A 12,835-nucleotide genomic window follows, 5' to 3' on the forward strand; every position below is an offset into this window, starting at 1 on the left:
GGCACCAGCCTCTCCCCCTAACTCTAGGCTTGCATTTGTTTGACTGGGGGACAACTCCTCAAGATTTGACATGGCCTTTTGTTTAAAACCGAATTAAATTTATCTTTTGAGATTTTCACAACATCCCTTGAGAGATAAAAATGAGAGTCCTCCTGGGGCACTGTGGAATCAGAATTGGGACTCACTGACCCTCACACAGGCTGGGATGTGAGAATGTTGCTAGTCTCTCTTCCATGGAATTATTTTTGAGAACTTTCTCATTTTTTAATAATATCAACAATTAGTGTATTTCAGACTAAGATTAAAAGCATCTCTGGGGCCACAGAGAATTGTAATGAGTTGACCTTCTCTTTTTTGATATCTCCATGAAATGATTGCCTATTTAGAAAGTTCACCTGCCACCCAGGGGGGAATTAGAACGATGGGATTTAGGGAGCAGAAAAGTTTCCCTTAGGTCATCGTGTCCAAGTCCCTCACTTAACAAATGAGAAAACGGGCACGAGATTGAAATGGCTTCCCCAAACCACAGCTGGTGGCAGACTGGAAAGTTCAGAAGATGTTGCTAAGGTTCTCTAGGCTGTAGGGATGGTCATTCTCAAGCTTGAATTGGTCTAGATTTTTCTGCTTTGGAGACTGGATTTAAAATTCCTAGAACTGAATTAAATGGCAGGAAGACTGATTCGGCAAGTATTTATTGGGCACCAACCACTGGATATGCCAAGCACTGTGTAGGTACAGGGGATAGGTCAGGGAGGGCTCAGGCCTGGGGATTGGGAGCTGGGGGCAGGGAAGGCTTGAGGTAGAACATAAATAAGCAATTGCTGATGCCCTCCTCGGTGATTAAACATTGATGTTGGTGTTGTATTATTTTGCAGGTAAAGATGAGCCCAGCAGCTACACATGTACAACTTGCAAACAGCCATTCACCAGTGCATGGTTTCTCTTGCAACACGCACAGAACACTCATGGATTAAGAATCTACTTAGAAAGCGAACACGGAAGTCCCCTGACCCCGCGGGTTGGTATCCCTTCAGGACTAGGTGCAGAATGTCCTTCCCAGCCACCTCTCCATGGGATCCATATTGCAGACAATAACCCCTTTAACCTGCTAAGAATACCAGGATCAGTATCCAGAGAGGCTTCCGGCCTGGCAGAAGGGCGCTTTCCACCCACTCCCCCCCTGTTTAGTCCACCACCGAGACATCACTTGGACCCCCACCGCATAGAGCGCCTGGGGGCGGAAGAGATGGCCCTGGCCACCCATCACCCGAGTGCCTTTGACAGGGTGCTGCGGTTGAACCCAATGGCTATGGAGCCTCCCGCCATGGATTTCTCTAGGAGACTTAGAGAGCTGGCAGGGAACACGTCTAGCCCACCGCTGTCCCCAGGCCGGCCCAGCCCTATGCAAAGGTTACTGCAACCATTCCAGCCAGGTAGCAAGCCGCCCTTCCTGGCGACGCCCCCACTCCCTCCTCTGCAGTCTGCCCCTCCTCCCTCCCAGCCCCCGGTCAAGTCCAAGTCATGCGAGTTCTGCGGCAAGACGTTCAAATTTCAGAGCAACCTGGTGGTGCACCGGCGCAGCCACACGGGCGAGAAGCCCTACAAGTGCAACCTGTGCGACCACGCGTGCACGCAGGCCAGCAAGCTGAAGCGCCACATGAAGACGCACATGCACAAGTCGTCCCCCATGACGGTCAAGTCCGACGACGGCCTCTCCACCGCCAGCTCCCCGGAACCTGGCACCAGCGACTTGGTGGGCAGTGCTAGCAGCGCGCTCAAGTCCGTGGTGGCCAAGTTCAAGAGCGAGAATGACCCCAGCCTGATCCCGGAGAATGGGGACGAGGAGGAAGAGGAGGACGACGAGGAAGAGGAAGAAGAGGAGGAAGAGGAGGAGGAGGAGCTGACCGAGAGCGAGAGGGTGGACTACGGCTTCGGGCTGAGCCTGGAGGCGGCGCGCCACCACGAGAACAGCTCGCGGGGTGCCGTGGTGGGCGTGGGCGACGAGGGCCGTGCCCTGCCCGATGTCATGCAGGGCATGGTGCTCAGCTCCATGCAGCACTTCAGCGAGGCCTTCCACCAGGTCCTGGGCGAGAAGCATAAGCGTGGCCACCTGGCCGAGGCTGAGGGCCACAGGGACACTTGTGACGAAGACTCGGTGGCCGGCGAGTCGGACCGCATAGACGATGGCACTGTTAACGGCCGCGGCTGCTCCCCGGGCGAGTCGGCCTCCGGGGGCCTGTCCAAAAAGCTGCTGCTGGGCAGCCCCAGCTCGCTGAGCCCCTTCTCCAAGCGCATCAAGCTCGAGAAGGAGTTCGACCTGCCCCCAGCCGCGATGCCCAACACTGAGAACGTATATTCGCAGTGGCTCGCTGGCTACGCGGCCTCCAGGCAGCTCAAAGATCCCTTCCTTAGCTTCGGAGACTCCAGACAATCGCCTTTCGCCTCCTCGTCTGAGCACTCCTCGGAGAACGGGAGCTTGCGCTTCTCCACGCCACCCGGGGAGCTGGACGGAGGGATCTCGGGGCGCAGCGGCACGGGAAGTGGAGGGAGCACGCCCCATATTAGTGGTCCGGGCCCGGGCAGGCCCAGCTCAAAAGAGGGCAGACGCAGCGACACTTGTGAGTACTGTGGGAAAGTCTTCAAGAACTGTAGCAATCTCACTGTCCACAGGAGAAGCCACACGGGCGAAAGGCCTTATAAATGCGAGCTGTGCAACTATGCCTGTGCCCAGAGTAGCAAGCTCACCAGGCACATGAAAACGCATGGCCAGGTGGGGAAGGACGTTTACAAATGTGAAATTTGTAAGATGCCTTTTAGCGTGTACAGTACCCTGGAGAAACACATGAAAAAATGGCACAGTGATCGAGTGTTGAATAATGATATAAAAACTGAATAGAGGTATATTAATACCCCCCTCACTCCCACTTGACACCTCCTTTTTTCATCACCCTCTTCCCCATCGCCCTCCAGACCCACTCCCAGTAGGATTTTTTTTCTAGTCCCATGTGATTTAAACAAACAAGCAAGCAAGCAAGCAAACAGAAGTAACGGAAGCTAAGAATATGAGAGTGCTTGTCACCAGCACACCTATTTTTTTTTTCTTTTTCTTTTTCTTTTTTTCCTTTATGTTCTCACCGTTTGAATGCATGATCTGTATGGGGCAATACTATTGCATTTTACGCAAACTTTGAGCCTTTCTCTTGTGCAATAATTTACATGTTGTGTATGTTGTTTTTTTTTTTTTTTATTTTGTTTTTTTAACTTAGACAGCATGTATGGTATGTAATGGCTATTTTAAATTGTCCCCGATTCATTGTTGAGCAAAAACGTTGCTGTTTCCAGTTCCGTTCTGAGAGAAAAAGAGAGAGAGAGAGAGAGAGAGAAAAAGACCATGCTGCATACATTCTGTAATACATATCATGTACAGTTTTATTTTATAATGTGAGGAGGAAAAACAGTCTTTGGATTAACCCTCTATAGACAGAATAGGTAGTGCTGAAAGAAAATCTCTATGAGCTAAATGTCTGTCTCTAAAGGGTTAAATGTATTAATTGGAGAGGGAAAAAAAGGCCTTGAATTGACAAATTAACAGAAAAAACAAAACAAGTTTATTCTATCATTTGGTTTTAAAATATGAGTGCCTTGGATCTATTAAAGCCACGTTGATGGTTCTTTTACTTGTAATAAACTTGTAGCTTAATTCAGCATTGGGTGAGGTAATAAACCTTAGGACCTAACATATAATTCTTTCTTGTATTTCTCACAACAATGGCTACCTAAAAATATGACCCATTATGTCCTAGTTAATCATCATTTTCCCTTTAGTTTAATCTTGTAAGCAAAACTGATTATACCAGTATAAAAGCTATTTTGCTCCTGGTGAGAGCTTAAAAGAAATGGGCTGTTTTGCCCAAAGTTTTTTTGTTTTTTAAATGATGATTACATTGAATGTGTAATGTGCAAAGCCCTGGAATATAATTAAATACACGAGTAAGGAATTCACTTCATGAAGATACTTGTTTTAAAAAATGTCTTTTAAAAAAATTCTGGCACCAGAAGAAATAGATCCAGATCCACTTGGTTGTCAAAAGGACAATCACACAATAAACTTCAAGACCTCGTATTCCATATTAAAAAGGAGAGGCTGACCATAAGGTTTGACAGAGGATAACAGAGGGGAAAAAAAGTGATTTATTAGCACAACGTGGTACTTTTTGCCATTTTAAACTAGAACAGGTGTATAAGCTAATATTGATACAATGATGATTATGAATTCTTACGATGCATTGAAATGTGACATTCTTAAAAAAGAAGAGAGTTTTAAGAGTAGCAGTATATATGTCTGTGCTCCCTAAAGTTGTACTTCATTTCTTTTCCATACACTGTGTGCTATTTGTGTTAACATGGAAGAGGATTCATTGTTTTTATTTTATTTTTAAATTTTTTCTTTCTTTTTTATTAAGCTAGCATCTGCCCCAGTTGGTGTTCAAATAGCACTTGACTCTGCCTGTAATATCTGTATCTTTTCTCTAATCAGAGATACAGAGGTTGAGTATAAAATAAACCTGCTCAGATAGGACAATTAAGTGCACTGTACAATTTTCCCAGTTTACAGGTCTATACTTAAGGGAAAAGTTACAAGATTGCTGAAAAAAAAAAAAATTGAACACAATCTCATTGATGAGCATTTTTTAAAAAACTAAAAAAAAAAAAAAACCTTTGCCAGCCATTTACTTGACTAATGAGCTTACTTACTTGGACTCAACATTGCAAGCGCTGTGAATGGAAAACAGAATACACTTAACATAGAAATGAATGATTGCTTTCGCTTCTACAGTGCAAGGATTTTTTTGTACAAAACTTTTTAAAATATAAATGTTAAAAAAAATTTTTAAAAAACACTTCATTATGTTTAGCGGGGGGCTGCATTTTAGGGTTCTATTGTCTTGGTGGTGTTACAAGACTTGTTATCCATTTAAAAATGGTAGTGGAAATTCTATGCCTTGGATACACACCGCTCTTCAGGTTGTAAAAAAAAAACAAACATACATTGGGGAAAGGTTTAAGATTATATAGTACTTAAATATAGGAAAATGCACACTCATGTTGATTCCTATGCTAAAACACATTTATGGTCTTTTTTCTGTATTTCTAGAATGGTATTTGAATTAAATGTTCATCTAGTGTTAGGCACTATAGTATTTATATTGAAGCTTGTATTTTTAACTGTTGCTTGTTCTCTTAAAAGGTATCAGTGTACCTTTTTTGGTAGTGGAAAAAAAAAAAAAAGACAGGCTGCCACAGTATATTTTTTTAATTTGGCAGGATAATATAGTACAAATTATTTGTATGCTTCAAAAAAAAAAGAGAGAGAGAAAAACAAAAAAGTGTGACATTGTACAAATGAGAAGCCATATAATGGCCGTTTGGGGGAGCCTGCTAGAATGTCACACAGATGGCTGTCATAGGGGTTGTACATATCCTTTTTTGTTCCTTTTTCCTGCTGCCATACTGTATGCAGTACTGCAAGCTAATAACGTTGGTTTGTTATGTAGTGTGCTTTTTGTCCCTTTCCTTCTATCACCCTTACATTCCAGCATCTTACCTTCATATGCAGTAAAAGAAAGAAAGAAAATAAGGGAAAAAAAAAAAAAAAACAACACCCCACAATGTTTTGCAGTTTTTTTCATTGCCAAAAACTAAATGGTGCTTTATATTTAGATTGGAAAGAATTTCATATGCAAAGCATATTAAAGAGAAAGCCCGCTTTAGTCAATACTTTTTTGTAAATGGCAATGCAGAATATTTTGTTATTGGCCTTTTCTATTCCTGTAATGAAAGCTGTTTGTCGTAACTTGAAATTTTATCTTTTACTATGGGAGTCACTATTTATTATTGCTTATGTGCCCTGTTCAAAACAGAGGCACTTAATTTGATCTTTTATTTTTCTTTGTTTTTATTTTTTTTTTATTTGGATGACCAAAGGTCATTACAACCTGGCTTTTTATTGTATTTGTTTCTGGTCTTTGTTAAGTTCTATTGGAAAAACCACTGTCTGTGTTTTTTTTGGCAGTTGTCTGCATTAACCTGTTCATACACCCATTTTGTCCCTTTATTGAAAAAAATAAAAAAATTAAAGTACACAATGTAAGCTTCTTGTGTCCTCATTTGACACACTCTGTAAATTACTTTCAAGAAAATAACAAGTTTTAAGAGAAGGCCAGTCAGTCTTTTTCAGGATTATTTCTATGGGCATTTTGATGCATGTATCATACCCTAAAGGAACATAAAATACTTACTATATTAAAATAGATATATCTCAAACTATGGAAATAGTTTTTAGACTTTATAGTTCTAGAATAATTTTCAAGAAATAGAAGGTGTTTTCAGTCTGATATTAAAAACTTTCCCTTCATCTCCTTGCAGTAATCCATTCAGATATAAAGAAAAAAACATAATAGTAATAGCATCTTAAGCTTTGATTTCCTTTAGATTTTTTTTGCTCTTCTTATTGTCTAAAAGTTCTCTTCTATTCTCTCATTCTCATCCTACCTTAGAGCATAATGTAAACAGGTGTTGTTATTTTTTTTAAAGGAATCAGCTTTTTTGTTCCCACATAGTCTTTCCTCGTGTCAAAAATAAACACACCTCCCAAATCTAAAAATCCAGAAATGAAGGCATCAGGTGAAAGAGAGAGAGAGAGAGAAAAGAATGAAAGCAGTAACCAGATGTGGCCAAATCTGTGGAATCAGCCACTGATTTTCTGAGATGTGTGGTGGTTTGTCTTGTGATTCGGAGATGCTAGGGTCCTAGACGGGACAGATCTTTTAGGCATTTTTATAGGGTCTTCCTGGCTGATAGCAAATTAGAGTGGGAATACCTTTCAATTAATTATCTTTTGGCCAATCAACAGATTTATGAATGAAACATCATCTTGGCAAAGCAAGTTAGGTCTATTTTCAAGTCCCCCAGCCCTTTAGAAATCTATGTTGTCAGTTTTACAAATACTGCCTGATGCAGCATCTATTTGCTTTATTACAACACATATTTCTGTGATACCGTCTCCCCATTCCCAGTGTAGACAAATGGACACAACATTGTTTTTACTCTTGTAAAAACCAAAACAAGCTGTTCTGTTGTCTTCTTGTGGTAGCATTTTTTTGTTGCTCAGTTCTTATGCCCTGGTGCCTGTGAGGTGGACTTTTCATGTAAAGCCTTTTATCTGAGGCAAGAATAGTCTTATCTTTCTAAATAAAGAGAAAGTAGTAGGGTGTTTGTTTTTAAAAGCCTGTTTGGGTGGGAAGCAGAGAGTGGAGGCAGAGAGAAGTCTAGTAAGAGGGGATCTGGGAGAGCTGGGATGAGATGGGATGGGATGGGATGGGATGGGGCAAGGCTGGTGACTTGTAGAACTTGATAATTGGCAATGAACTGAGGGCAGATATATGTGTTTTAGATTAGGTTACTTCACAACTGAATCCAGAATGCTGTTTAAGACAGAACTATTCCCCAGCGCCAGGACAGTTTTAGACGTGGTGACTTCTGCTCCACCATATTAAATGTCTTTAAAGCCGCTGTGTGTCCCTATTACTCTTTTATTGGGAGCTATGAGTGCAGCTGTGCACATTTTATATACAGTATTTATATTAATTTCTCAGTATATGAGGCTTTTAGTGTAATTAGGTTTTGCGTCCTGGCAGAATTAATGGTGGATACTGTATACTTGTATGTTCAGATTTCTTAAATCAAATGGCAGATAGGGAGGGATGCAAACATCTGGTGATAAATCACAGATTGTATTTGATTCACATGATCCCAAAGTGAAATAAATTTGTTGGGAGACAGGTTCTTCAGGGTTCTTAGTCACCTGACTTATCAAGGCCCTCTTCTAAAATACTATTTCTGAAGCTGAACAAACAACGGAAGCATGAAAACCTAGACAATAAGAATGGCATCTTATATCCAGAACCCTAAAATTAAAAATATCAATGCAAAATAACCCCAAATCCCCCACATTTTCAACAGTAGGATGAATTCACGATATCCTTTTTAAAATGAGGGAATACTATGAACATTGACATTTTTCAAAAATTTCAAATAAGGTTATATGACACTCCCAATGTGCTGATGCAATGTCCTCTATATACCTGAACTGCCACTTATAAAGAAGGGCCCTTTTTATCTTCATTTTGAGAACAACTTAATAAACAGGAATATAGCAGATGTTATTTCTCACAGACTTTAACCCAGAAACTCAATACAAGGACTATCTCCATCCTGAGACCATTTATTAGCCTCTGTTTAGGACCTACAGGACTGGCGAGCCCATTTTAACGGTTGCTAAGAAGTGAGGTTTACACTTGCTTCTTCGTTTGTAACAGTAATGGCAGAAAGTGTGAAGTAGTCGAGTTTTTCCCAGGGCATTCTGTGACAGAGCTGTTTATTTAAATACCACTTTTGTATATGCAATAAGTACATACTGTATATATTCATAATGCTAGAAGTGAGAATTTGAAAGGAAGTGGCAGTGAGGGTTAGATATTTCGTTTGGAGAAATAAGGAAATGAGGTGGCTTATTCACAGGTACTCCAAGTTTGGGAAAAGGTACTGGGATATTTCAAGCCTTCCTGAAAAGATCCCATCCTGTCCTGTTTCACACACTTTACTCATGGAGAGTGAGGGAGGAAATACGGGGTTTTCTGTTTTTAAACCCTTCCCCTCTCCACACACACACACACACACACACACACACACACACACACACAATTTCTTATGACTGTGCTGTAATCCTGTCTTCTTCATGATGATGCTGTTACTCTGTTGTCCCCACGGCTAGTGTGTTCAAGAATGTACCCATCCCATTCTCTCCTGTTTTTTTTGTTTTTGTTTTCATTTTCCCCAGAAAACTTCCTTTTTAAAAAAGAAAAATTGTGGGAATTTTACTGATATGAGGATGGGATTGGCAGTGTTCTTTAAACTGCTTGGAAAAAAATGTTTATTTGGAAGACTTAGCTTTTAAAAGGCACAAGCCACTTAGCAAATTTCCTAAGTGTCTCCTAAGGCCCTGAAGCTCCCAATTACAAATAAATGAACTCATTTTTAGAGAAATGGACATCAGAACACATAGGCAGAATTGGGATTACATACATTTATTCCAGGGCTGTGACAGCTACAGACTGTAGACATGGGTTGTTGGGTATCACTTTTTTTTTTTTTTTTGCTTACTGTCATCTTGTTATCTCATTAGCCCACTGTTTCATTTAGCAAAACACATGGCCAGTGAATCAGCCTTTGGGGGATGGGCCTGTTTCTCTCTCTCTCTCTCCTCCCCCCCCCCCCCACCCCAGTGTCATCTATGGTTATAGGATGCGATTAATTCTCCTTTTCAAATGGGAAAGAAGACCAATACAGTTCACATGGGTTATTGTACTCCAACCCTAAACTTGGCTGAACACAATGCAGTGGTTGGTCCAAATACTGGTTTTCCTTCCTGTAAAGTGGCAAAGACTGCTTAAAGAGAGCAAATATCAGGTCTTTATGAAACAGCAGAAAAGGCAATCTAAGGATTTCTCTAAAGTCTACCCTCTAAACCTACAGAGACCCTCACACCTACAGGGGGCTGTGCTTTTAAATACCAGTGAGCGTGGTACATGCCCATGCTACACTTTTTGTCTGTTAGGGTTTTAAATATTGGTAGCAGGTCTGACAAAGGTTTGATGGGGGTATCAGCTAAAGGGGCCTCAACGACAATGACTTAAGGCTGGACTGGGAACCGGATTCCCAGAGCCCACCTGGACACAGCAGGCCCCTCAGCCCAGGTCTCCACCACTCAGGATTCCTGAGAGCAGCTGAGCTCCAGACCCTGAGCCTCCTGCGGAGCCAAGTCAGGGGAGAGGAGGCCCCAGGCCCCTGCTTCAGGTCGCCATGGCAACGAGGCCTGGAATGCCACAGTGGTAGCCCTCTTCCTCGGCACATCCACATCCGGACTCCCAGTTCTGCTGCTTCAAGTCAATGTACACAGCAAGGGAGGAACCCCGGAGGAAAATAACTCCCATCTTCCCCTCACCATTGCCTTTCCCCCTTAACAAAGAAAAAAAAAAAAAAAAAAAAAGAAAAGAAAGAAAGAAAAGAAAACTGCATGTTCGAAAGAAACTACAGGCAGTTTTTGGTGCAATTTGGGAGCAACTATGTTGGGTTCTGGTTTTCCTCTTCAGAGATTTGTTCGCCTCTTGTAAATCGTTGGCTGCTTTGACGTTGAACTTGATGACATTTCATGTTTTCGTTGTGCTGCTTTTACATCAATTTTGATTTTTCAGTTTCTTTATAATTTTATTATTATTTTAAGGAAATGTCCCCCTTCCTTCCTTCCTCCCCTGTTCTCCTCAACCAAAGGACTGTTTCCTACTCAAGTTTTCTCAGTCATAAGGGAAAGTGTTTCCTTCCAGGTGTGTCCCCACTTTATTAGGACTATCATATGATTGGGTAGAGGGTCTGGGTCCTTTGGGGGAAGGCACGGAGGGAGCTCATGGGAAAGGCACTCGGAGGTTAGAGACTGGGGGGGGGGGGGCGGTGGAGTTTGAAATCATGTTTAAGATGCCAGTGGCTCAACCTGTGGCTGGTTTAAGTAATGAGTGTAAAAAGCTAGTTAGAGAACAGAAAATCACTGGGCCAAGTCACACCTGTACCTTTTTTCTCCCCCTCCTCTGTCTCCATCCTCTTTCTAGGTTCTTCACACATCCCCATTCGGCGTAGTGTCCAGAGAGCTCAAGATGTGTGGCAGTTTTCGGATGGAAGCTCGAGAGCCCTTAAGTTCTGAGAAAATTTGAAGCCCCCAGGGGCGGGGTGGACGCGTGCCGCCCGGCAACATCTGCGTGGTCTGTCATCCTGCTAGTTTGTGGTGTTTTCTGACAGTAGCCTCCAAGAAGCCGTGTGCGAAGACAGAGTCCTGCAGAGGCCTTCCTGCCTGGGCCTGCAGCACCATTTTATTTATATTTTTTAATAAAAAGTAAAAACAAAAAAACAGACCCACCTTGGAATAGTGAATCAGTCCCATAGAGAGAGGGCCCACGGACCAACACTGCCCCGAGTGACGTCCTGGCCCCTTTGAAACCAGCCAACCTAATTACCCATATTGTGGAAATGAGCATGAGTCCCAGACCCCTTGTTTCTATACATTCTATGTTGTCTTTTAAAAAGTGTGCTTAACATTGACACAATAAATGTTGGAGCTTTAGGTGGTGTTTTCTTGTTCTTTAATTATTAATGTTTATAAGACAATGCAGCTGCTTATAACTTTGTATTTCTGTACCCATTTCCTGCAGACACCCATTGGGTGGGTAGGGAGGACAGATTTGAGGAATGGGTAGGAGGCGTACGAGGGGAAATAGGTTACTGCATATTGGATGGCATAAATTTTCAAGAAGCAACATGCAAAACTTGGGAATAAATCATAGCGATATCATAATTAATGTAGTAGTAGTATTGCTGTTTATTAATGCTGAAGTGTGGTTTTCCTAACTGTCTGACTTATAATTTGCATACCATTAAATAATGCATAATATGGCACGCTGAATTCTGTTTTTCAAATATATGCTTTTGGTGGCTACCATGCAGGATTTGAATTTGTCTTTTAATTTAGCTCAAGAAAGATAACATCACTGGGTTAGTGGTAAATCCCAAGGAAGGTGGCAAATGTCACTTGTTGCTTATTAAATATTCTAATTTTAGGTTCCCAAACCTTTGGCAAATATATCTTAATGCAGACAAACAAACATACATAAAACTTCTTTATTACTTACATCAAGAAATTTAGAACAGATTTTATAAGGGGGGAAATTTTAGGAGGAAAGAGGTTCCTATCAGAACACACTATTGTAATGATAGTAATGCCCCATTACTTAGAAATCAGTGACACAAATAAGTTATGTTTACAGACAGGTGATAAAGACTCCTTCTGGCTCAGTTAATTTGCAAAGAACTTTTCTCAATTTGGTATTTTCTATTGCCTGGAGATCCAAAAGAGAACTAGAAACCATATAGCATATTGAAATAGGTTTATAAATAATAAAACCCGTGTATTGTAGATTTACATATTGGCTGTGCATGTGAGGGGGTGGAGGGGGGGGGAATCGTACCCACTCACCCTCTGGCTAGATTACCTCACCTTGTGAGAAGATAACAAAATTACTGGCAACCGGATTCTTTTCTGCTTATTTATTCACCATAAATAATGATTCCTTTCAGTAGCCTGCTGCCTTATACTTTCTACAGTGCTTTCATGTACATTGCTTCATCTGACCCTCATTGGGACAGATCTCACAACCTCCACTTTAGGATGAGGAGAGTGAGGCTCACCCAGGTTAAGGGCTTGCCTGAGACCACGTCACTAAGGTGAGGGAGAGCCCAGAAGCCAGGTGTTCTGGTATTGAGTCCAGAGTTGATTCCATTAAACTCTGTAACTGATCAAAGGGAATATCCCTCCCTGTGCTGTTAGCACACATGCCATGAATGTTCATCAGCCCACATGTATGGCTCACGCGCACACATACACATCACATCAAGGATGTCCATTGGTAAGGGCATGCACAGTTGTCTCTTCCGGCCAACAGCTGTGTGCACTGCAGGAGCAAGGTTCCCTCCTTGCCACCTTTCCCCAGTGACTTCTCCATGACAAAAAAATACCCTGACTGACTAGGTGGCCTTGATGAGTTTTTGAGATGTCTTCACACCTAGGTGAGATGGTACTTCCAGACAAATTGTTTTGTGGAGAATCACCCTCCCTGCCCCCTGTTCTGCCTGGGTTGTTGACACCTAAGACCATTAGGGATTTTGTGACAAC

At 42.0% G+C, this 12,835-nt stretch overlaps 1 protein-coding gene across 9 annotated transcripts in view; it reads left to right on the forward strand.

Moving 5' to 3' along the window:
• Window positions 1–11,230, forward strand: part of BCL11A (BCL11 transcription factor A) — a 98,705-nt gene extending 87,475 nt beyond the window's left edge. For 4 of the 9 annotated variants that reach the window (XM_080685408.1, XM_080685411.1, XM_080685409.1 and 1 more), the window contains exons 4-5: window positions 876–1,018; window positions 10,722–11,230. In XM_080685408.1, the coding sequence (XP_080541534.1) occupies window positions 876–1,018; window positions 10,722–10,823 (245 nt within the window). In that variant the 3' untranslated portion in view covers window positions 10,824–11,230. Of the gene's footprint in view, window positions 1–875; window positions 3,019–10,721 lie in introns of those variants that run through there. The other 5 variants (XM_080685403.1, XM_080685406.1, XM_080685405.1 and 2 more) reach the window with 2 other exon arrangements.
• The last annotated feature ends 1,605 nt before the right edge of the window (window positions 11,231–12,835 follow it).

Source organism: Plecotus auritus (assembly GCF_963455305.1).
Source record: "Plecotus auritus genome assembly, chromosome: 8".
Classification (NCBI taxonomy): Eukaryota; Metazoa; Chordata; class Mammalia; order Chiroptera; family Vespertilionidae; genus Plecotus; species Plecotus auritus.